Source organism: Xenopus laevis, chromosome 5S, assembly GCF_017654675.1.
Source record: "Xenopus laevis strain J_2021 chromosome 5S, Xenopus_laevis_v10.1, whole genome shotgun sequence".
NCBI lineage: Eukaryota > Metazoa > Chordata > Amphibia > Anura > Pipidae > Xenopus > Xenopus laevis.
The window spans coordinates 17,345,877-17,372,393 of NC_054380.1; the positions used below are offsets into that span (position 1 = coordinate 17,345,877).

Sequence of the window (26,517 nt, forward strand, 5' to 3'; positions counted from 1 at the left end):
ATGGGCATATTTGCCCATGGGCAGTTACCCATAGCATCCAATCAGATTGTTGTATTTATTGTTCTACCTGCAGCTGCCTGAAAAAAGCCAAGCACTGATTGGTTGCTATGGGTTACTGCCCACGGGCAAATTTGGCCAGTGTTGATAAATGAGCCTCATTGAATGGAATGTAGTGCAAGTTGCTGCCTCAGGGGGCACCAATACCCTTTAAACCAGGGTTTCACACTGCACACTTGTTTCATCCAAAAAGAACAGAAAAGCAAGCCCACTCCAGTAAAACCTGGAAGGTAAGTGAAGCAAAGTTGCTTGGTCTTACATGGCATAAGACAACAGGAAGCAGAACAGCAGCCATTTTCCATAAGAGTAATTAAACAAGGCCCACTATTTCAACCAATGGAGAAGCACCCAGGTGAGTAGCCTGATCATTTATCTTATGGGAATCTGCGTGTCACTGGGTTTCAGCCAATAAACACCCATTTTCATTAAAACTAATGGCAGGACCCTCTGCATGAAATCAGGCGTCACAAGTCAGGGAGACCCATTTATCAATGGTCGAATTTTAGAGATATGTGATTTTTTTTTCTTCTACTAAATTAGATTTTATTCGAAATTCGAATGGTACATTATTTATGAAAATATTTGAACGTCTGAAATTCAAACAAATAGTCTTGACCTGAAATTCTTATTGAATTCAAACTCGGGGGGGGGGGACTTTTTTGCTGCACAACATTTTTTTCTCCCATATGGGCTGCATTTTTGCCTCAAAACTTGGCAAAATTTGACTTATCACTCTTATGAACATTTTCAAATAGTTCAAGGGACCTGTGCCTCGGGTTTTAGGAGACTAATATTTAAATTTGAACTATTTCCAGGGGCGAGCTGTGATAAATCTCACAATCGGATTTAAAATCGAGTTGCTGCGTTTAAATTCTAAATTGTGAGTTTTGACCAAAAAAAAACAAAAAACATGAAGATTGGAATTCAAATTTACCATTCAAACCTTACTGCCTCTTAGTATCCTTTTAACATATTATGGCTAATCTCTTCTTACCTGACATAATATAGTGTAGCAATGCATCAGGGAGCCTTCATCTACAATGAACTTCAAATCACAGCGTTTACAGAGAATGCTCTGTTGTCATTTATCCAAGAAGAAATGTTTTTATCTGGCAGCAGTTATTTATTGTTTAGGAAACAATGGTGAAGCAGGACATAGTTATAAGCTTTTCAGATGAGCCAGGCAGAGTACGAGAACGAGAGTGAGGAGGCGGCCGACCACAAAAGCTTCTTTTCATAATAGTTTACACACAAAGAGGTTTTTTTTTTTTTTAAATGAATTACCTTCCCAGTATTTCCAGCAATTCTGCAACACCATTAAAATGATCCGTTTCATAGATAAACCTGTTCATGTAAAAAAAAAAAAAAAAAAGTAAAATATTTGCTTATTTAACATTCAAATTTATTTCAGCTACAGCATTGATGTGACAATAGAGGCCAAATACCAAATGGATAAAATCAAAACACAAAAGGAATTACATATTCACTAGAACAAGAATACCTGAGAAAAATATTGTTAATCTGTTTCCTTATAAATGCTCTGAGGCCTAGAAATTTCCCATAAATTCGATGCAGCACAGTCTTCAAGAAGTCTCTCTCTCTGGGGTCTTCGCTATCAAAAAGATCCAAAAGCTGTAAAATTAAGAGTGTAAGTTAGCTGATGAAAGAATATTCAGTGATTACAGCAATGCCCAAATGCAACCTAGTACTAATATTCAGAAAACAGATATGGAGGATAAATCTAAGTATTATATGGGATGATTCCAAAAGCTTTGAACTCTCTCCCCTCCGATGCTGACCAGGACATTCAGGTTACCCATCTAAATTGCTTACCTGGCCCATGTCATGTCCAATTAGGCACAAATCCCACCCAGGATCCCGCCAAACTACAATCGCCCCCCTGCAAACCCTGATTAGACCTCGCATTTCCGACAACTCTGGGTTTAACAGACAAGCAGTATACAGGCATGGGATCAGTTATCCGAAAACTAGTTATCCAGAAAGCCCTGAGTTACGGAATGGCTGTCTCCCATAGACTCCATTTTATCAAAATAATCCAAATTTTTAAAAAGGATTTCCTTTTTCTCTGTAATAATAAAACAATACCTTGTACATAATCCAAACTAAGATATAATTTATCCTTATTGAATGAAGAGCCAGCCTATTGGGTTTATTTAATATTTATAGGATTTTCTAGTAGACTTTAAGGGGTGGTTCACCTTTAAGGTAACTTTTAGTATGTTATAGAATTCTAAGCAACTTTTAAAATTGGTTTTCATTATTTATTTTTTTATAGTTTTATAATTTTTGCCTTTTTCTTCTGACTCTTTGCAGCTTTCTAATGGGTGTCGATGACCCCTTCTAAAAAACAAATAATCTGTAAAGCTACAAATGTATTCTTATTGCTACGTGGTATTCCTCATCTTTCTATTTAGCCCCTCTCCTATTCATATTTCAGTTTCTTATTTATATCAATGCATGATTTCTAGGGGAATTTGCACCCTAGCAACTAGATTGCTTAAAATGCAAACTGAAGAGTTGCTGAATATAAAAACTAAAAAAAACCTTAAATAATAAAACATTAAAACCAATTGCAAATTGTCTCAGAATATCACTCTCTACATTATGCTATGTGAACCATACCAGAAGGTATGAAGATCCAAATTATGGAAAGATCCACCATCTGGAAATCCCCAGGTCCCAAGCATTCTGCATAACTAGTCCCATACCTGTACTAGTTTCCCCACTATAGGGTATAATAATCTAAACGTGCACTCTGCTCCCCAACTGCAGCACCTCACAGGTAAGTGCTATTAATCACACCAGTTATGTGCAAATTAACAGAGAAAGCAATATAAGCAGCACATGCCTGCACTCTGTGGCCTACACCTGATTCACACTTTTTCAGGGCATTGCTTGTCTAATCTAACAGTCTTCAAAATCCTTGTGATATCCCAAAATTATTATTTTTTTTTTTATTTTGCCTTGCAACCCCCATGATCCATTCTCTCATTTTACTCTTATCTTATAATATTGCTCCCTGTGTTTTTATTCTCTCATGTGACACTGATTTATGTCATAGAAAAGCCACAATGTTGAAAATGAAAGGGTTTATAGAAAACATGACTTAAAATGTAAAATATAAAATTACCTGCTGTACAAATTTCTGGTCCACAAACCGCTTTGCAATACTAGGCTGAAAATCTGGACTCTCCAAAAATCTGAGGAGAAACTCATACACGAGCTAGAAAAAAAAAAACACAATAATTTATTTAGGGTGCATTATAATAGCCAAATAGTGGATTCTGAACATGGGCCAAACTGGCCAAATTTAGGTGATGGCCTGGGGCCGATAACCCCCCCCCTTTTTCAGGCAGATCTCATTTGGGGAAAGTAGTCCTGAGCTCCTCATATGTGGACCAATGAGTTGCCAACTGTTGCCAGTCTTGAGGGGCAGAGCAGGCCCATGTATACAGGGTTGGACTGGGCCAGCGGGACTACGAGAAAAAACCCAATGTGCCCAGACCAGCTGTTAGTGCTGCCTCCTTATCTCCCACCGAACGGTTGTGGCTGCAATCATAAAAAAGGGTAGGTGTGGGGGGGCCAGGGTGGTTGCAGCTGGGGCCTGAGGTTTCTGTGTCTGCGCCACTGTGATGGCCGCCGGGGGGGGGGCCCAAAGTAGTGACCCGGTTGGCCCTAGCCCCCCCCCCCTAGTCAGACCCTGCATGCATACGCAGTTTAAGGCAACTAATTCCCATCCAATAAGTACACCAACCAAACAGATCTCTTTTAAAGGGAAACTAAAGTCTCAATTAGAATAAGGCTAGAAATGCTGTATTTTGTATACTAAACATAAACATGAACTTACTGCACCAGAAACCTAATCAAACAAATGATTTATGCTTTCAAAGTTGGCCACAGGGGGTCACCATCTTGTAACTTTGTTATACATCTTTGCAAGACCAAGACTGTGCCCATGCTCAGTATGGTCTGAGCTGCTTAGGGATTGTCAAATTATCAAAACAGACAAATAATGTCTGCCAGAAGCCGATACAGCAAGACTGATTGATAATCAGAATATACAGACTGCACTGGGTCCTGTGTTGTCATGTAATCTAATGTGGATTTTATAGTTTTTGTATTGTTTAATACAAACTTTCTCCAACTCTGCAGAACCAGTGGCTGCAGAAAAATAATCCTTTAAATATAATCTCAGTTTATGTGTTTAAATCTGGCTCCATGATCTTTGTCCCTGCAGCTGGAGTTGGAAACAGTAAGGGGATGTAAAGGCAAAAATACAAATCTCTACACAGTCGCTGACTGCTCTACAGGGAAACAAACAAAGCTGCTTGAGTTCTGCATGGCTGGGAAGTAAGGTGGGGGCTCCCCCTGCTGTTCATAAGTATGATTGTTTCCCTGCTCAGCAGTTAGGGACCGTCTGACAATTCCTATCCACAGCAGTAAATGAAGGGAGAATTCCACTGCATACAGTCAGGTTTCTTATAAAAATGGTACAGATGTTTAAATTATATTGGAGATAGATTTTTTCATTAAAGAAAGTATAAAAAGGGATTTTATTTTTTTGCCTTTACATGCCCTTTAAAGACGATTTTGGCACATCATGGTCCTATTTCAAAAGGCACATCTATATTACATTAGGGCAGTGGCACAGCTAACAATCTGGAACATGTTGATGCTCTCAGAAAACAATATAGCTGGAGCCAACAAACCTGGCGGGGGGCTCCAAATCGGCTTTGCAGACATTTTTGCTTGGAACCATGTACGTCTTTATTCAGAGTTACAATTTATTCTTAAAGGGATTCTGTTATGGGAAAACATGTTTTTTTTCAAAATGCATCAGTGAATAGTGCTGCTCCAGCAGCACTAAAACAGCAAATGGATTTTTTTTATATTTAATTTTGAAATCGGACATGGGGCTAGACATATTGTCAGTTTCCCAGGTGCCCCCAGTCATGTGACTTCAATAAACTTCAGTCACTTCACTGCTGCACTGCAAGTTGGAGTGATATCAACTTGATTTATTTTACATGGTAGAGTGAATTATTTGCAGTGTAAACAGTGTAACTTAGAAAATAGAAATTACACCATAAAAATTATGACAGAATCCCTTTAAACGTTGCCCAAATGTGGTCAGCGATTGACAAATAATTGGGTAGAATGGGGTTGATTTCAAATATTGCATGTAAGATTCCTAATGATAACACATGCAATTTCCAATTACAGCATGCCAACTCTACTGCATATATTCTATGTTTCACTTGCTGTCAACAAGAGGAGCGGCACAGTTGAAATGCCCAGGCATGGAAAGGGTTACATATGCCTTAACTCAGCAGATGGTCACTTTATTTATGAGGGTGGGGCTGGTTCTACATAGCAGCATGTGATTGACACAGAGAGGTTTCACTATCACAAGATGCAGCAAGATGTTCAGCATAGGGAATAAGTGTCTGACTGTTACATATAGAACAATGGAGGGCTTGTGACATTCTCTGAAACAAGATTCACTAAACGTCTCCTCTCACTCGCCTGTCTCCTACTAATCAGCTGTCTCTCACACGCTTTCCTGGTACCGCATCTGTCACTCCGTTGTATACTTAAAGGGATACTGTCATGGGAAAATATGTTTTTTGTTTTCAAAACGCATCAGTTAATAGTGCTGCTCCAGCAGAATTCTGCACTGAAATCTGTTTCTCAAAAGAGCAAACAGATTTTTTTTTTTTATATTTAATTTTGAAATCTGACATGGGGCAAGACATATTGTCAGTTTCTTAGCTGTCCCCAGTCATGTGACTTGTGCTGTGATAAACGTCAGTCACTCTTTACTGCTGTACTGCAAGTTGGACTGATATCCCCCCCAGAAGCCTAACAACAGGACAATGTGAAAGTAACCAAATAGCAGCTCCCTAACACAAGATAACAGCTCCCTGGTAGATCTAAGGCAGTGGTCCCCAACCAGTAGCTCGTGAGCAACATGTTGCTCACCAACCCCTTGGATGTTGCTTCCAGTGGCCTCAAAGCATGTGCTTATTTTTGAATTCCTGGCTTGGAGGCAAGTTTTGGTTGCAGGAAAACCAGATGTACTGCCAATCAGAGGCTCGTGTAGGCTGCCAGTCCATATAGGGGCAACCAAATAGCCAATCACATCCCTTATTTGACATCCCCATGGACTTTTTCATGCTTGTGTTGCTCCCCAACTTTTTTTACATTTAAATGTGGCTCACAAGTAAAAAAGGTTGGGGACCCCTGATCTAAGAACATCACTCAATAGTAAAATCCAGGTCCCACTGTGACACATTCAGTTACATTGAGTAGGAGAAACAACAGCCTGCCAGAAAGCAGTTCCATCCTAAAGTGCTGGCTCTTTCTGAAAGCACATGACCAGGCAAAATGACCTGAGATGCACCTACACACCAATATTACATCTAAAAAAATAAACTTACTGGTTCAGGAAAGAAATTCTATATTGTAGAGTGAATTATTTGCAGTGTAAACAGTGTAATTTAGGAATAAAAACAACATCATAAAAATAATGACAAAATATCTTTAAAGCAGGCATGTCAAATTTACACCAGCCCTCAGCCTCCATCATGAAATTAATAATAATGCGGCCCGCCAGCACAGTGCAATCAGGAATCACCTAGGTGTAGCAGTAATATTTGGGCACATTAGTAAAATGATCTGTAGCTTGGTCTATACTGCTGCCTGTGTGCTGAAGGTGTTAGCAATAGACACGTACTGGCACGTAGTGATGCGCCACTTTCTATTTCCTCGTGAGGCAACTTCGGACGACTTCAGAAAACAAAGAGCCGCGAGTGCCATGCCTCAGGCGTTTTTTTCATTATAGCAGGCAGAAGACAAGGAAGCCGTTCGGGGAGATTAGTAGCACCTAAGAAGAGGCGATTAGTCGCCGGGCGACTAAATCGCCCCTAATCTCCAGGTGTAACTTTACCGTAAAGCAACTCTGACCCTAAACTGATCTAAATTGATAAATTTAGTTGATACATTTGTTATCTTTGTCCCTGCTGAGCAGAAGAATCCCTGGGTTTCATTACAGGCAGCTGTTAGAATTGATACAATAGTTGCACAATAGACTCCAGAGATGCTGCTAAGAAATGTATCGCCTAATGCAGCAAATTTTTACAGTTTCGAGTCTGCACCTGAATCACTGAGCTGCCAGGGACATTAAACTTTAAACTTAGATTTTAGAAAAACTGTAAAAAATAAAAAAAACAAAGGAAAGTAACTGAAAAAAAGTCTATTTCTGGAGAAGAATCTGAAAACAACTCAACTGAAAAAAAGTGTTTGGAAGGTGGACAACTTTAAGCAATGGGATTTTGGCCTGAAACACATTTGAGCGTTTTCAATCATCAATTGCCATTATAATGTACGAGAGACAGCCTGAGACGTGGCATTACTCCACTGGCAGGGGCAGGCATATGCTGGGGTGGAAAACACCTGGCATTTGGGCAAGTGCCCCGTAATTCTTGGAGGTGGAGGTTAAAATAATAAAGTGGGATTCAGAGCTGACCTACATGGAAGGGTGTCCATGGCAACCCCCCAGCCCCAGTGATGTGAACATGGCCTTCCATTGCACTCCTCAGAGTTCTGGCCTTGGTAGGTTCTATCATAAAAAACACCATTATACAGAAAGCTTCATAATACAGGTGTTTAAATATACAATTATTTTGTTTAAAGGTGTGGTTCACCTTCAAGTTAACTTCAAGAGATACTGACCTTAGAAAATAACCTTTTTTTATTATCTATCATAACATTGTCTTTGAACGCTATTTATAATTTTGCCATAAAAGTATTTGCCTGATGCATATTTACCTTTCTTACTACCCTGTTCCTATATGAGGGGGCTGCCATATTTGTGCAGCAGGAGTCCATTAGCATTAGAAACTCTAACTGATAGGTTAAGTCAGGTTGGCAAAACACTCAGGTTTAGGAACTTCAAGTGACAATTATTTACAAAAGCAGAACTCAGCGAAAAACGATTATTGTAGATTAATATTTTGAAAAGAAAATTTTTAGTGTCACTATCACTTTAACTTTTAGTATGTTATAGAAGCACCGATTCTACACATTTTTTTCAACCGGTCTTCATTATTTCTTTTTAGTTTTTGAATTATTTGACTTCTTCTGACACTTTTCAGCTTTCAAATGGGGGTCACTGACCCCCATTAAAAAAACTCTCTCTAAGGCTACAAAAAAAGTTGCAATAGCAATAAATATTAGTTATATTACTATTCAGACCCTACCTTAATTATATTCCAGTCTCTTATTCAAATCAGTGTATAGTTGCTAGGGTAATTTGGACACTGGCAACCAGAATGCTGAAATTGTAAGCTGCGGAATAAAAAGTTAAATACCTCAAAAGCCACAATTAATGAAAACCAATTGAAGGTCATCTCAGAATTTAACTCTCTACATAATACTAAGTTAACGCAGAGGTGAACAACCCCTTTAATTAGTCCTTGAACTTGATGCAAGCTAAGCTGCATACATTCATGTTGATGGCAAAACAAACGAGCTTTCTATTGTTTATTTATTTATTTTTATAGTCTTAAAGGAAATGTTCGCTTTTGGAGAATCCAGATTGGCTGCACAATGACATGCCTACAAACCACCCGCGGGATGGCAATCGCGGCGCTTCATTTTCCGAAGTCGCCCAAGGTATTCAACTTTGGAAAACAAAGTGCCACAGTGCCATTCCACTGGCGATTTTCGTTATAGCCGGCGGGAAGGTAGGAAAAAGCAGTTCAGGGATGGGCTCTCGATTTATTTTCCGATGTAGCCCGAAGTTCGGCGACTTTGGAAAACGAAGCGCCGCGAGTGCCATCTCACTGGTGATTTTTCATTATAGCCGCCGGGAAGGTAGGGGAAAGCAGTCTGGGAAGATTGTCGCCCCGAAGAAAAAGAGCAGATTTGTCGCCGGGGCGATTAATCTCCGTGTGCCCTTACCCTTAGGGTAAAACTACACGGATGACTTGCAAGCAAATTCATCGGATCCGACGTGCTGCAAAAAAAGGCAGGTCGTCAAGTTGGATGCCGTGGAAAATAAGGTAAGCACTACAAATGTCGGATGGCGTTGTGCCGGATGAACGCTGCGACACCATCCGACATTGCTATAGCCTGCTTTATTTTCCAACCTGCGTTTTGGCGCAGCGCGTCGGATCCGCTGAAATCACTTGCAAGTTGTTCGTGTAGTTCTACCCGAAAGGTTGCCTACAACTGGTTATAAAGGTTAGCACAATAAGGTCTGGGAAAGATTTAACAACCTTCCAAAAGGCAAACACTACTACAAAATCCAGATGAAGCGATGGGCATAAATGTTTTTTATGAAACCATAAAAGGGGTGTGGCTTAGTGGCCAGGCTATAAAGGGCACACTCTAGAGATAGGACAGATCTCTACATTCTTTCATAGCCCGTTTAGAGGTTTTAGATATGAAAATGTATGCAATACACTGAGATTACCCCCACTATATGAAAAATTCCTTAAAGGGGTGGTTCGCCTTTACGTTCAATTTTAGTATTTTATAGAACGGCAAAGTCTAAGCAACTTTTCAATTGGTCTTCATTATTTATTTTCTACAGTTTTCAAATGATTTGCCTTCTGACTCTTTCCACTGACCCTGTCTAGAAACAAAATGTTCTGTAAGGCTACAAATGTATTGTTATTGCTACTTTTTATTAGTCATCTTTCTATTCAGGCCTCTCCTATTCATATTCCATTCTCTTATTTAAATCAATGCATGGTTGCTAGGGTAATTTGGACCCTTGCAACCAGATTGCTGAAATTGCAAACTGGAGAGCTGCTGAATAAAAAGCTAAATACCGTAACTAAAAACTACAAATAAAAAATGAAAACCAGTTGCAAATTGTCTCATACTATCACTCTCTACATCATACTAAAAGTTAATTTAAAGGTGAACAACCCCTTTAAGGAAATGTGAGGGTACAGTATGCTTTTAAGAAAATATGGCCTTTCTTGTCACCTCAGTGCATGCACCTGTCCAATCTGGCAGTATCTACTGGTGAATAAAAGGTTACTGTTATGTTCTACTTCTATATTATGATTATATCACCCAGTTAAGCCTCTCTTCTCCAGTGTAAATAATCTCAGTTTGGCCAGCAGCTTTACTTCCATCAACAGATCCTTAATACCCTTTAATTAGCTTAGTCTGCCTTGTTTGGATTGTACTTATATCTATAATGCCCTTTCTCCATACAGGAAAGGAAAACTACAACACACACATTATGGGCAGTTACCAGTGCTCTAGAGGGAAACAGAAGTACTTTGGAGAAGGACCTAAATGCCCCCAATGCTTTTCCATGGAGTATTTTTTGAGTTCCAGTGATACGTGTTTTTTTTTTTTGTTTTTTTTTTAGACCATGATATTATGTAAATGTACCAAGGAAGCCTTTCAGAAGGCTACTATTGCCAAGGCTATTGCATAATTTTATTTTAATCACCAACATATTCTGCAGGTCTCTAAACAGTAACTTTACATAATTCCCATCAGTCCCTGCCCCAGAGGAGCTTATAGTCACACTATGGGTCATTTTAGCAGGAGTCAAATAACCTGCCTGTGTGTTTTTGGAGTGTGGGAGGAAACCAAAGCACTGACCCTTAAAGGAAAACTAAACTCCCCCAAATAAGAACCCCCCCCCCATTCATTATCCTAGATAGTCCACTCCCTGATTTCTCCCCCACATATACAGTATTCCAAAAAGTGTCCCTGAATCGCATGCTCACTTATTTATGCAGAGTAGCACAGCGGAGCTCATAGGCCCCATCTTCCAGATCTTAGGTCTTGTTCTGTAAGGCTAAGGACACACTAGGCGATTTTGCTGCGAAAAGTCGCCCGCGATTTTTAAAAAGAAAGTCGCGGCGACAAGGCGACCGTCATTTGCTACAGCGATTTGGAGCAGCGACATTTACAGGAAGCGACTGTTATACCACAATGCCATGCGAAACTAGCACGTCATGTTCACGTTTTCTCTCGGCGTCTTGTTCTCTCGGCGTCTTGTCTCGTGGTTTTGTGTGGGCGTCTTCTCGTTGCGTCCTCTCGTTGCGTACTTCTGTGTTGACGTAGCGTATTCTCGCGGCGACATTTCGTTCCGTGTGTCAGTGTAGACACACAGTGTACTATGTTTGCTAATGTACAGTCTATTTCACCCCTATCGCTCCAAAAAGGGTATGGACGCGATTCGAAGCTATTGGCGATCTGAAATCGCGCTGTGTGTATTTGTCGTGGCAATTTACATTTATGTTTCCGCTACGACAAAACGAACGACTTGTCGCCGCGACCCGCTTTTAAAAGATCGCGGGCGACTTTTCGCCCGGTGTGGCCTTAGCCTAAGGGAATGCCGACACAGAGGTATTTGGCACTTGTGCAGTTGGAGCAGTCCAAACATGCAGAAGATTTTCTGGACCCACCCCTGACCCTAACCCAAATCGGCCCCTCCATTTAAAGACCCGCACCAGACGTGACGTCACAAATCTATAAACTATAAAAAGGGTTAGGTGCCGTGACCAGAAGAAGATGCGGCAGCTGGCCCGAACACACCCAACCCGCAGGTCCCACGGGTTTCGGGCCGCCCCCCACATCACTACTCCGCTGCACTACCCTACATAAATAAGTGAGCATAACATTCAGGTACTATGCAGGGCGGAAGCAGGGAGGCGGGACTATCTAGTTAAGAAAAGCTCTATCTAGGGTAGCAGATAGAGCTTTTCTTATTGGGGGTGTTCGTTCTCCTTTAAAGCCGAGAAGGAATTAGAGTGAAACACTGTTGCAAGGAACTGAGTAAAAAGAGACCTGGCTGAATCGACTCGACTGCGCATGTGCGAAATGTGTGCGCGCATGCGCAGAAGCGCATTTTTGCGGAAGCTGCCAGTGCCAGCCGAGGAGAGACGTGACTGGACACGGGGTAGGCGACAGAGCAGGTACGTGCCTGGCGCCCCCTCAGCTTTGCGCCCTAGGCACGTGCCTACTCTGCCTACCCCTAGTTCCGGCCCTGCTTCTAACTGGACTTAAAGGAGAAGGAAAACCTGTAGGAAAAAACAGTCGTACCTCCCACCCCACATAGACCCCCCCTCCCTCACTCCTTCCCTAGCCTAACTGTGCCCCCCCCCCGGGAAATGCCCCATATATTATACTTACCCCTCGTCGCAGATTCAGGCAGCAGAGTTCCACGCAGCCATCTTCCGGGTCCTAGATAAGCTGACTGGGAAAACCGGCAAATTGCACCAACTGCACATGTACCGATATATATCGATCTCCCAGTCAGCTTACCGAGGACCCGGAAGATGGATGCCGTGAAGTCCGCTGCCAGAATCTGCGACTATGGGTAAGTATAAAGTATGGGGCATTTCCCCAGGGGGAGCAGTTAGCCTGGGGGGGGGGGGGCTCTACGGGTTTTTTTCTACAGGTTTCCCCTTCTCCTTTAAGTCCAATTAGTTCAGCCAGGTCTCTTTTTACACAGTTCCTTGTGACAGCGTTTCACTCTAATTCCTTCCCAGCTATGTCCGCAAAAAATTCTTTTGAGCACACACTTTAAACTTGTGTGCAGGTCAGAAAAAATGCGAAATTGTGTCTTTTCACACAAAAAATTTTGTGCACACCACAATTTGTTTTGTGCGCTGGCCTCAAAATTTGTGTGTGCATGCACAAGCACACAGCTTAGAGGGGAACATTGCTGGGGGTTTATTTCTCCTTTAGACTGCACATTTTGGGGGGGGGGGGAACAGTATAAATAAAAGATGGAAAGCAATTGAAAACAAAAAGAAAATCTTTATTTCTGGTGAACAATCTTAAAGGATAAGTAAACCTTAAAAATAAGTGCAAAATTTACGAGGGTGCTATTCTAAGCACTTTTGCAACGTACATTTATTTTTACTTCCAAGATATTAATGGTTACATGTACCGTTACTATGAATGAATACTGTTACAACAGCACCACCTGCTGGTCATTTTCTGACCATTCTGACCACAAGTAGTCAATGAAGTTGTCAGGAGAAAGAAAGCGGCTGCTCTGATGTTCTTCTGCTTAGGAAAAATATTAGAAACCTTTCACAAATCTTTCATAACCAGTAAACCATCAGACCAGTCTCTTTCTTTCTCCTGACAACTTCCTTGACTACTTAGTGGTCAGATTGTCATAAAAAATAATAATAAATAATAAAATGACCAGCAGGTGTCGAGTTGTAACTAAATTCATTCATATTAACAGCACATGTATCCTTTAATAGCTTGGAATTAAAAAAAAAAAAAATAATAAATGCACATTGCAAATTGCTTAGAATAGCATCCTCATCATTTTACATTCACTTATTTTTAAGGTTTACCCCAGTAGGGCTGCTATGGGAACACAGTGATCAACAATGCAGACACAAAAGAAGATTCCTTGATTAATAGAGCAACAAAAGTAAAAATCAATGACCTTTATAGAACTGGGTATGTTGTTCTTCAGTGTCAGCAAGGCTGGCCTCAGTTCATGGCATCTTTCTGTACATGCCATAGCTAATGCTAGGCTTAAAGTCAACAATTACTGGCCAAACCAACAAGCAGATCATTCAGTGACCCCTTAAAATTTTCATTCAGGTTGATTGTTTATAACAAAGTTGCCCTTTAAGTGGCTTGGAATCTAATTACACCTGCTTTAGAGCACTGATTTGCACCACATTAATCTTAGTATTTCCATTTCGGTCTCCACCAACTTGGCAAATGACAACAATCTTATGCAACCTAAACTGTAGGAACCAGTGTAAGCTCCACTGAGTCAGTGGCTGATGTGAATCTCTATAAAGAGTAGGGATGCACCGAATCCTGGATTCAGTTCGGGATTTGGCTAGGATTCTGCCTTTTTCAGCGGCATTCGGATTTGGCCGAATCCTTGTCTGGCCGAACCGAATCCGAATACTAATTTGCATATGTCAATTAGGGACAGGGAGGGAAATCATGCGACTTTTCATCACAAAACAAGGAAGTGAAAAAAATGTTGGCACTTTTTCCTTTCCCGTCCCTAATTTGCATATGCAGATTCGGTTTGATATTCGGCCAAATCTTTCACAAAAGTGGTGCTATGTAAATCACAATAATACATGGTATATTGCAATTTTCTATCTAGATATTTGTAGATATCTACAGGAAGAGTTCGGCCTGAACCTGCCAGGGGCCCAAATACTTTGTCATGGTCCCACGGGTTCCAGGCTGACCCGCACATCACAGAAATCCCTCCACACTGGATACTACTTGTTTGCTACACAAACTTATATTCAAAATCAAAGGGCTTTTCAGATCACATTCCCCCAATGTGATATACAGTCCTCAATGCACTAAATGCCCCACAGCAAATTATTAAGGAAGAAAAAAGTTATCACTGTGTTAAACGAAGAACTTAAATAGTTACGACAGGGTACAAACTGCATAGAAACCAACCACTTGGTTCCCGTTAAAAAACAAGTCAGCTCTCTTCCAGCCAAAACTGGCCTATTAAGGTCCCCATACAGGGGCCGATAAAAGCTGCTGAGAGACCAAGTCGGCCCGTGTGTAGAGCCCTCCGACGGGCTTTCCCGATCGATATCTGACCTAAAGTCGGGCAGATGCCGATCGGGCAGGTTAGAAAATCCCATCGGATCACGGCCGAATCTTTTCGTTGATGCGGCCCCACAATCGGACCGCCCATTTGGCCTCTGTTCTGATCCGATCGTTGGGCCCTAGGGCCCACGATCGGATAAGTCTGATATCGCCCACTTCAACGTGGGCATATCGCAGAGAGATCCCTGTGTATGGCCACCTTTAATCAGCTGGCTTCTGGTACATTGTTTAAAAAAAAAAAAAAAAAGAAAGAAACGAACCACCAGGAGGAGCAAGGGACAGACAAATGTTCACTCTTACAGATACAATGGCTTTTATATGAGTGATTGCTTTTATAAATGTGCCCCCTATTGGTTAGAAAAGCACCCCAAAATAACATTTTAATCATGTAGATGGGAATCACTGTAGGTTCAACATACAACATATGTACAGGTAGTTTGTGGTAAGGCACTTAGTTGTCATTTAACTATAAACGTCAGCATACTTTAACGTATAGTGGAGCTGGTAGCTGTAGTCCATCAACATCTCAAATCAACCTAGACAATAATAATGTCCTTATGAATAATAACGAAAAAGATGCTTGACATTCTGGTATGCAACATTATCACTGGTTAATTCTTTTTAGGGATGCACCGAATTCACGATTTGTGAATCGAACGAATCCCTGAAATCCTATTCGGGCGAATAACAAACTGAATCCAAATCCTAATTTGTAAATGCAAATCAGGGATTTCCCATCCATAATTTGCATATGCAAATTAGGATTCAGATTCAGGAAAAGGTGGGGGGGGGTTTGTGATGAAAAATCACGTGATTTCCCTTCCTGCCCTTAATTTATATATGCAAATCCTGGATTCTGTGTATCCCTAATTATTTTACATTTGTAATAAGTTTTGGTTAACTTCAGAGTTTTATATCAAACACTAAAGAAATTGGTGCACTATGCCAGTAACTGTACCATTATAAATCAAAAAAGAAAAAATATCCAAAACAATTTAATGAAAGGAGAAAAATACTCACAGTTCACCCCAGTCCATGGGTGCAAAAATCTGGAACAGCAAAATGTTGCAAGTTTCCCCCAAAAAGTAAAGACCAAAATTATAATTAAAAATTCAAATAATTTATTAGGACATACAGATGACTGCCTAATGTGTTTTGTGCCTACTGGGGTACTTACTCATAGGCCCATGAGTACTCATACTCAGCCTATGAATAAGTTTCCCAGTAGGCACGAAACGCATTAGGTGGTCATCTGTTTGTCCTAATAAATTATTTGAATTTTTAATTATAATTTTGGTCTTTACTTTTGGGGAAAACTCACAAACTTTTCCTGTTCCTAACTTCAGAGTTTGCCGTTTCTTGCATTAAACATGGCCAAATCTGAATAGGAAAGCTAAGTCATTCTGCTTCTACTCCTATTCTTACAAGCACAATTAAAACCAACCACCTCTCTGCTGAAAAGCCCTGTGTAGAATGAGCTGCTCCTTATCCGAAAGCCTTACAAAGGCTTCCATTTGGGGATAGGAGAAGAGACGGTATTGTTTATACAGAGGGCTTTCTCAGTGGAGGAAGTAGAATATCGGTTTACTTTGAACTGCAGATTTTGCCCAGACAACAGGCAAAAAGTATGTTCAGCTCAAGCCCTATTCATTGAACTAATGTTGAAAAGGGTGTGTATTGTCCATTCAAATATAAATATTAGCATTTCCAAAACCTAAAGACAAATTCATACTTGTATGTGGGGCCATGATGCTTCTAATGTAGGCTCATCTTCTTCGGGGTCAAAATCTGGATTATCACTTGGTGGAAGAGTTCTAAAAATATTTGAGCAAATCTGCAGATAAAAAGAAAACTACGTTAGTCTCCACCTATTATAGATACAGCAAAGCAGAAAATGCTTATATATTGTTTGTTTTTATTAGGAGGGCATTGATTAAAATAGAATCATTGTTACTAAATATTAAGAAACACAATACAAACAAAAACATTCCATCAGTTTAATCCAGTAAGGAAATAAAAGGAGGCAAAATACAAATATCAGTGTAATAAAAAATGTCTTACATTAAAGATGCAAAAAACATTTAACCAGCTGTACAAACCCCTTATTATTAATGGATAAAAGGAGAGCATGTCCCCCCTGAAGCTGGCCCTGGCAGAACAAATGGGCTAAGACCCCAGCCAAATAGCCCAAATAGCAAGTGTTGAAAGTTTTTTTTATTCTATGGTTTGCACTTACATTAAAGGGATACTGTCATGGGGAAAATGTTTTTTTTTTTGTTTTTTTCAAAACACATCAGTTAATAGTGCTGTTCCGGCAGAATTCTGCAATGAAATCCGTTTCTCAAAAGAGCAAACTTTTTTTTTTAATTTTGAAATCTGACATGGGGTTAGACATATTGTCAATTTGCCTGGCTGCCCCCAGTCATGTGACTTGTGCTCTGATAAACTTCAGTCACTCTTTACTGCTGCACTGTAAGTTGGAGTGATATCACCCCCCTTCCTTCCCCCCAGCAGCCTAACAACAGAACAATGGGAAGGTAACCAGATAGCAGCTCCCTAACACAAGATAACAGCTCCCTGGTAGATCTAAGAACATCACTCAATAGTAAAATCCAGGTCCCACTGTGACACATTCAGTTACATTGAGTAGGAGAAACAACAGCCTGTCAGAAACCAGTTCCATTCCAAAGTGTTGGCTCTTTCTGAAAGCACATGACCAGGCAAAATGAGATGCACCTACACACCAATATTACAACTAAAATACACTTGCTGGTTCAGGAATGACATTTTATATTGTAGAGTGAATTATTTACAGTGTAAACAGTGTAATTTAGAAATAAAAACTACATCATAAAAATGATATGAGCAAAGTTTGTGTTGAAAACGTTCTTTTGCACTTTTTTTACAGTTAAAGAAAACATTTCATATCATTTATTATTACAAAGCACTATGGGGTCTGGTTTTTTTTTTGCCTTAATTCAGTCTCCTATCTCTTCGGGATAGTCTGTTTAAATAAAAATAGTAATCCAGACTCATTCATTCCCCAATCTGCAACCTGTGTCTCAGTCTTACAGATATGTATGGGTTCATTCTAAAGAAAGGTACATAATTTAATGATCTTCCTTCTCCTCTAAACACATGAACCAGGAAGCTGGGACAAACAAAAGAATGTAAATTATCGTATCCCCCTTTAGCTCTTTGTACCTCCTCAGTCCTGAAAAACAATTAGCCAGAGTCATTTCGTTACTTCGCCGATTTACTAACGGGTGCTGGCATAAATTCGCCAGCTATGGTGAAGGGACATAACTACGCTAATTCACAAACTTGCGTATTTTAGTGAACGTTACCTCTTGCGCCAGACTTGCCTTCGCCTTCGAAAGGCGGAAAGGAATAACTGCCACATAGCTGTATAGTTAAAGCATTCATGACAATTAGGAGCACATTTACTAAGGGTCGAATATTGAGGGTTAATTAACCCTCGATATTCGACCCTCGAAGTAAAATCCTTCGACTTCGAATATCGAAGTCGAAAGATTTACCGCAAATACTTTGATCAAACAAAAAATTGTTCGATCGAACGATTACATTTTAATCCATCGATCGAAGGATTTTCCTTTGATCAAAAAAAGCTTATAAACCTTATGGGGAAGGTCCTCATAGGCTAACGGTAGGTTTAAAGTGCCGAAGTAGGTAGTCGAAGAGACAGTACTTGACTGTCGAATGGTCGAACGATTTTCAGTTCGAATCGTTCGAATTGAAGTTGAAGGTCCTAGTAGCGTATTCGATGGTCTAAGTACCCAATAAAAAACCTTCGAAATTCAAAGTTTTTTTTACTTCGAATCCTTCACTCGAGCTTAGTAAATGTGCCCCTTAGATTCAATTCACAAGGAGTGCTTTACGAGCTTTCCCCAAACCCACTGATCGAGTATCTAGCATAAATATCCACTTATGTAAATCAATGCCAAATTCACGATCTACCAAAGTAGATACAGGTATGGGACCTGTTATCCAAAATGTTCGGGACCTGCTGCTTTCCGGATAACAGATCTTTCTGTAATTAGGAAATTAATTAAGAAAGAGCGCTTCGTGGTGCTCACTGGTATAACCCCGGGCTGGTGCAGTTTGCTGCTGATAGGAGCACCGGCCCAGGGTTTCAGGTGATTCAATAAAATCACTTTGGGGTGCCTAACATTTGGCACCCACAAGTGCTGCAAGCCTTTCCTTCTGCTTTAAGTAGATATTGCTGTCACCACACCTTGCCGCGAGAAGACATGGGCATAGGGCAGGACTACTTTAGGGAATGCAGCACATTATTGTAGCATGGCAACTTCAACATCACAGGTTTTCCTCAAAGTCTAGTTGGTAGCCAGCCGGCATTTAGTAGTTCTGTTTGTGGATGACGCCAGGGTTGGGCACTGCTATTGCTGGTTACTGGAGCATGTGATTACAGCTGTGGTGGCTTACAGCTGGGTAGCCTCTGTGGTTCATGTATGTAAAATGACTAAATTTGGAACTCTAGGTAGCTAACTTTGTAACCCAGAAAGGGAAAAGCCCCTGTCGTAAATGCAGATCAGGGTTTGATTCCTTCTGCCGACCACAAAGGCAGCTTCCAGAAGGGACAATCACATGATAGGCCAGGCAGGCCATTATAAGGACCAATCTGGCCATGAGTTGTAATGGTGCCAATCACAACTAATACTGCTGGGGTGCCATTTGGAGAGCATGCCCAGTTCAGTCTGAAGTCCAAACAGTACATAGCTCTTGCATAGGGTCTCGTGGTTAATTATGTGTATTGTGTTACAAAGGGTACTGGTTTGTTTGCCCTCAAGTTAAGGGTCACTTACCAAAGAATGAGGGTCTGGCTATACAACATCAAATCATAGGGAAAGGAGCAAAGGTTATCATACACATACCATTTGCTGAAGCAGTTAGGAGCAACTTAAAGGGGTTGTTCACCTTTGAGTTTACTTTAAGTATGATGTAGAGATGATATTCTAAGAAAATTTGTAATTGGTTTTCAATTTTTATTACCTGTGGTTTTTGAGTTATTTAGCTTTTTATTCAGCAGCTCTCCAGTTTGCAATGTCAGCAATCTGGTTGCTAGGGTCCGTATTACCCTAACAACCATGCATTGATTTGAATAAGAGACTGGAATATGAATAGGAGAGGACCTTACTAGAAAGATGAGAAATATAAATTAGCGATAACAATAAATGTGTAGCCTTACAGAGCATTTGCTTTATAGATGGGGGTCAGCTACGCCCATTTAAAAGCTAGAAAGAGTCAGAAGAAAACAGCAAATAATTATAAAACTATAATAAATATTGAAAACCAATGGAAAAGTTGCCTAGAACTGGCCATTCTATTACATACTAAATGTTTACTTAAAGGTGAACCACCCCTTTAAGTTTGTTTTATCACAATTGCCATTTTACATCTCTTGCCGTGACCCACCATTTTGTGATGGTCTGTGTGCTGCCTCAGAGATCACCTGACCAGAAATACTACAGCTCTAACTGTAACAAGAAGTGTAGAAGCTAAATATTCTGTCTGTTAATTGGCTCATGTGACCCAACAAGTATAGTTAGTTTGGTATGTTTGTCTGAATCGTACAATCCCCGGGGGGCGGGCGTTTTTTTTTTTTGAGATGATAATTTTCTATTTATGATTACCCAATGGCACATACTAATAAAAAGGTATATTATTGTGAAAATGGTTTATTTACATGAAGCAGGGTTTTACATATGAGCTGTTTTACTCTATATATTTTTATAGAGACCTACATTGTTCGAGGGGTATAGTTTTCCTTTAAAACAAGTTAGTAGTTAACCTGACAGGGAAGGGTGTGCATTCCAGGGAATGGGTGCAGCAAAGGAGAAGTGTAAGTAGTGGATGAGGGCGGAGATAACAAGAGAGGAGTAAGTCATACGGGAGTACACTACTGGGCTGTCATATGCAAATGCTACCATCACAAAAACTGCAGCTATTCCTATATAAATGTTCTTCATTTTCACAAAGATGTAACAAACACAACCACAGTGTGACCCAGTTTATATTTCTTCTCTCTTTACTTAATGAAGACAAGCGTTTTCAAAACATCACAATGCTGTCCTCTCCGAACTCCCTCCCAAAAATCAATAGGTATAGTTATGTGTGCTTGTACATGTCCTTACCATTTTAATGATTTCTGGATATGCGGTTTCCACTAATACCCCTCGATTTGTAGCTACATATTCCACCAGTTCATTTAAGGTGGCTCTCTTGATCTCTTTGCTCTTCAGATCCGATATAGAGTCCATGAAATCAAAGAGTACGCAGCACTGTTCCAGCTTCTGACAGAAAAGATCTTGCTGTTCATTGGAAGTGGCATCTGTGCAAAAGAAAGGCATACATTCAATATATCTATTGGTAAGAAACACTATATACACTCAAACATAGTAGACGAGATTGAAAAGAAGTCTGATAAAACATCCATAACTAATAAAAGAAAAGAGCAGGTCAGCATGAACGCTTGAGCACAAGGATACCAGTGGAAATGACGGCACTGGGTGTGGCTCATCCTAATTACAGAGCCCTGGCAGAAAAGGCGAGATTGGGAAATTCGTCAGATTACTCCATTTTGACCCAACATCCCTATCCCCAGGCTTTATTCTGTCACTTATACGGATATCATCAGTATTGCTCGTCCCCAAATCCATCAACTCCACTCCTAAGCGATCAGAAAGGACATACACTTTCTAGAGAATAAATAGAGGATGTGCCACTGTGATAATGTAGGTATTTAAACAGGTTATTCACAAATTCTTTATTAGAGGAGAAGGAAAGCCACAGAGGCATTTTATTGCCAATAGATTAGCTGCAATAGTGCAAGCTAGAATGTTATATTTATTCTGTAGACTGTTTTACCATACCTGAGTAAAAAGCTCTAGAAGCTCTCCATTTGTTTAGGATAGCAGCTGCAGTATTAGCTTGGTGTGACAACACTTCCTGCCCGAGTCTCTTCCTGCTCACTTATAGCTCTGGGCTCAGATTACAGCAGAGAAGGGGGGGGGGGAGAGGAGCAAACTGAGCATGCTCATGCCCGGGGCAAGGAAGTTTAAGCTGAAGGCAGGAAGTCTGATACAGAAGCCCATGTATACACAATAGAAGGAAAGAAATGCTGTGTTTCCTTTGACAGAGGACTCAGAGCAGCATTACTTTGAGGGTTTACAGTTATATTTATGGACCTTTCTAAGTTTTAACCTTTCCTTCTCCTTTAAGGGGCAGATTTTGAATGGTAAATTAGAATTTTCAAATTTTTCTTTTGGTCAAATTCTAACTTAAAACTACCAACTCTGATTTGAATTAGAATGTGAGATTTATCAACCCTCGACTTCGGAACAGTTCTACTTCAAATATTTGCCAACTAAAACTTGATGAGTTCATGTACAAGTCAATGGCAGAGGTCTGTTAAACCATTTAAAGATGTTAATTTAAAGTTTTTTTGTTTCGGAGGAGAACTCGATTTGAATTAGATTTGAATTTCCGGGTCGTTCTTATTCGATCGAATATTATATGTTCCAGTTTTTTCATAAATAACCTCCCATTCAAATTTATTAGGTGTATTGCTAAACAGCCTTCTGTAGGCTGCCAGTCCACATAGGGGCTACCAAATAGTCAATTCTTTATTTGGCACCCACAGAAAGTTTTTTTTCATGCTCGTCTTGCTCCCCAATACATACAGTACCGTTTCGCCAGCACACTCTGGAACCACCTTGAAGAAACGCAGTATTCCAGATCACAGATAATAGTTGACAATCTTTATTTTCATATCTGATTTACAAACATAGCGTCAGAGGTCTGACGGGTTTCGTGGCTACGCACTTCCGCAGAGACCTCCCCAATTCTTTTTACATTTGAATGTGACTCACGGGTAAAATAGGTTGAGTCGTATTTAGTTTGAATTTTTGGATCTTTTATATTTTCAGTTTTTTCTTAAATAACCTCCCATTCGAGTTGAGAATACATTAGAATTTATTAGAATAAAAAAAAATTAACATAACTTCAAAATGAGACCTTTTGATAAATCTGCACCTAAATGTCATCATATAAGCTTCATTCAAGATGGAGAGCAGCAGCTTTGGGTTGTGCCAGATACAAAATTCTGGTCTGACAGAGTGTGTGTCAATCATTTCATTCGCTGGGCTAACATACTAATTTCAGCATGAGTAAGTGAACTGGAAAATTCAGATGCCAAGCAGCATGACTACATTCTTTGCAACAGGAATAAAAAAACAGGAATATTTAGACTGTTAGAAGAAATAGCGGAAAAAGAATTATATTGGAGCGGAGAAGAGGTCTGTACAGGTATGGGACTGGTTATCCAGAATGCTCGGGACCTGGGGTTTTCCAGATAACATGATTTGGATCTCCATACCTTAAAAAATCATGTAAACATTAAATAAACCCGATAGGCTGGTGTTGCTTCCAATAAGGATTAATTATATCTTATTTTGGATCAAGTGCAAGATACTGTTTTATTATTACAGAGAAAAAGGAAATCAATTTTAAAAATCTGGATTATACGGAAAAAATATAGTCTATGGGAGAAAACCAATTGATTAGTTGCTTAAAATTGGCCATTTTATAACATACTAAAAGTTACCACCCCTTTACCTAACATGAACTTACATTTATCTAAAATTAATGACCTAGCTGTTGTATCTGGCTTGGATCCCCGCTTTAATTATGTTCTGAAGGGATGTAAAACTGCTCATGAAACCAGAAGCAGCGGTGCAGAAAGTGACAGAAATAAACTGCTGTCAAGTGCAACTACATTTGCATACAACCACTGCACATCATTATAATTCTGCTTAGAATTAGAATAAATTAGGATAAAAGGTTATGTTGGTGTTTACATCCCCTTGAGGATGTGTCTGGGTTCCCAGAGCATTTCTGGAATATCCAAAAACCTGATGACCTGACTTCATAACATGAAAGGAGCAGGCATTGCTTTTCTACACTGAAGACAAGCTTGTTTCGGCTCCTTAAAGGAGAAGGAAAGGCTAAAATTAAGTAAGCTTAATCAAAAAGGTCTATATAAAATACACCAGGTAACCCTCAAAGTAATGCTGCTCCGAGTCCTCTGTCAAAAGAAACACTGAATTGATTTCCTTCTATTGTGTAAACATGGGCTTCTGTATCAGACTTCCTTTAGCTTAAACCTCCAGGACTAGGGCTTGAGCATGCTCAGTCTGCTCCTCTCTCCTTCTCCCCCTCCCTCCCTGCTGTGATCTGAGCCCAGTTATGAGTGAGCAGGGAGAGACTCAGGCAGGAAGTGATGTCACAGCAAGCCAATATGGCAGCTGCTATCCTAAACAAACAGAGAGCTTCTAGAGCGGTTTACTCAGGTATGGTAAAGCATTCTGCAGAATAAATATAGTGTTATAGATTGCACTATTGTGGCTAATCTATTGGCAATAAACTGCTTCGGTAGCTTTCCTTCTCCTTTAAAGAATATGAAAAGGAGACTTTGCATCTGACAAACCAAAAAGAAATATAAGGGTAATGCTATCTGTAGGATCTGGCTTCCTTGAATGCTGTAAAGCCTTATGCCTAAGAAAGCTTTAAGGTCCAATTAACTGCTCAGTACCCTTCTTCCTGTGAGAAGAAATTTGAGAATCTGTATAAGATTCTATATCATGGGTCTCTGAATAAAATCTTCATATGGAGGAAAGATGGTTATTTTTGGATGAGGGTTCATCCAAGTTCTCCATCAATAAGCTCTCTAGCAACCAGTAAGTAGTGCAAAAGACATACAAGGGTAATATTTACTGATAAGTATGTCAGTTAGGTAACCTACTGTGATACAAATTATCTGTTTGATAAAGGGATTCTGTCATGATTTTTATTTCTTAATTACAGTTTACACTGCAAATAATTCACTCTACCATGTAAAATATTAAATGGGTTATCCACAAACACTTTTTTTTTTTTTGTCGTTTTCAGGTTGTTCCTAGGAAATAAAAACATTTTTCAGTTACTTTCCATTTTTTATTTTTAAACGTTTTTCCAAAATCTAAGTTAAAAGTCGATTGTCCCTGTCTCTGGCAGCTCAGTAATTCAGGTGCAGATTCTAAACGGATACAGTTTTGCAACATTTAATTGATACATTTCTCAGCAGCATTTCTGGAGTATTAGCAACTATTGTATCAATTCCAACAGATGCCTGTAATGAAACTGAGATTCTGCTCAGCAGGGACATGTAGGGATAAGAAATGTATCAATTTAGAACAGTTTACGGGGTCGGTGACCCCCCTCCCAGAGCTGCTTTAGAAGGTGAAAAACTACACTTTACACTTCAATATTAAAAAAACGGAAAATATAAAGTCATTGGAAAAAGTCATTATTTCTGGTGATCTATCTGAAAACAACTAGTTTGAAGGTGAACAACCCCAACAAGTTTAATTTTTTAGCATAATATTTGTGTGTAGGCAGCCATAGGTCCTTGCTTGATCCTGTGCTTTCAGAAAGCCAACACTTCACAGTAGTAGTGCTTTTTGATAAGCTACTGTTTCTGGGGGAGTTGCAGTGAGACGTGGATTTTTACTATTGAGTGCTTTTCTCATATCTACCAGGGAGCAGTTATCTTGTATCAGGGAGCTGTTATCTTGTTGCATTTTGTTTCGGTTGATGGGCTGCTGAAAGGAAGGATGGCATTTCCTTACATATTCTATACATTTATATTCTTTTTTATGTGTACTTCCGACAGACTTGGGAACCACCTGACACTACAAATACAAGTGGTTCTGGAACTGATAATGCATTCTTAGCCACAGACTGGCTGTACCAGTAGGGTTGCCACCTTTTCTGGAAAAAAAAATACCAATATATATATATATATATATATATATATATATATATATATATATATATATATATATATATATATATATATATATATATATATATATATATATATATATATATTTTTATTATATATCCCCTTTTTCCCTATTAAGAACATTGGGCTCAACCATAATTTTTACCGGCCAGGCAGGTAAAATACTGGCCAGGTGACAACCCTATATACCAGTGGTGTCAGGCCCCATGGGCACTATGGACAGTACAAGGGTTCCCGAGATAGACTGGCAGCAAATGCAACATAGACCCCCAAACAATGTCTCAATGATTTGTTACCGATTACTGCCGCTTAATATAGAATTATAATCAGCGATCTCCCTCTATGCCTTATATATCGCCTGTGTCAATTTCCCAAGTTGGAATGAACGGAGTGCTATTTCAGCATGTTACTGGGAGGTGATATGCCACCAGTTGCTAGGATACTGCCCTCTCCATGCACCAAAAATAACAGCAAGTCTCCAGAGGTAAGAGATAATAATATCACATTTCAAATGTAATAGAAGCAGCACTGGGACACTGTAATACTTTCTATTTATGTTGAAACAGTAGGCCTGTGACGTCAGATGAATAATTGGGTGCCACGGGGAAGAGCGCATAATGAAAGCCTGAGTGTTATATCATGCTATGGCATGCTGCTATTTATTGAGACTGGCACGGATTGAGATACTCAACACAGGTTTCAAAATGGAAAAGGGGTGGGCGTTTGGCTGCCTTGGAACCCTAGCAAATGTAGCAGATATCCGTTATCCATGATCAGATCAGCAAAATAATATGAATAATATTTCTTTCATACTGTTATCCAGTGCTGCCCAGTTTGGGTTCAACATTGTGTTTGCTTCCGATAGGGTGGCCCAATATCAGTTCCCACCGCTCACATCATACTCAAAACTCAAGAATAGCCTGATATGATGGTTGTCCTTTTGTAGAACA

The 26,517-nt window shown here is 39.8% G+C and overlaps 1 protein-coding gene across 2 annotated transcripts in view; it reads right to left on the reverse strand.

Moving 5' to 3' along the window:
- ppp2r5a.S (protein phosphatase 2 regulatory subunit B', alpha) overlaps positions 1 to 26,517 on the reverse strand; it is a 59,664-nt gene that overhangs the window by 15,788 nt on the left and 17,359 nt on the right. For both annotated transcript variants that reach the window (NM_001114844.1, XM_041563872.1), the window contains 5 exon segments: positions 1,342 to 1,401; positions 1,559 to 1,689; positions 3,209 to 3,301; positions 16,418 to 16,519; positions 20,859 to 21,055. In NM_001114844.1, coding sequence (NP_001108316.1) covers positions 1,342 to 1,401; positions 1,559 to 1,689; positions 3,209 to 3,301; positions 16,418 to 16,519; positions 20,859 to 21,055 — 583 coding nt within the window.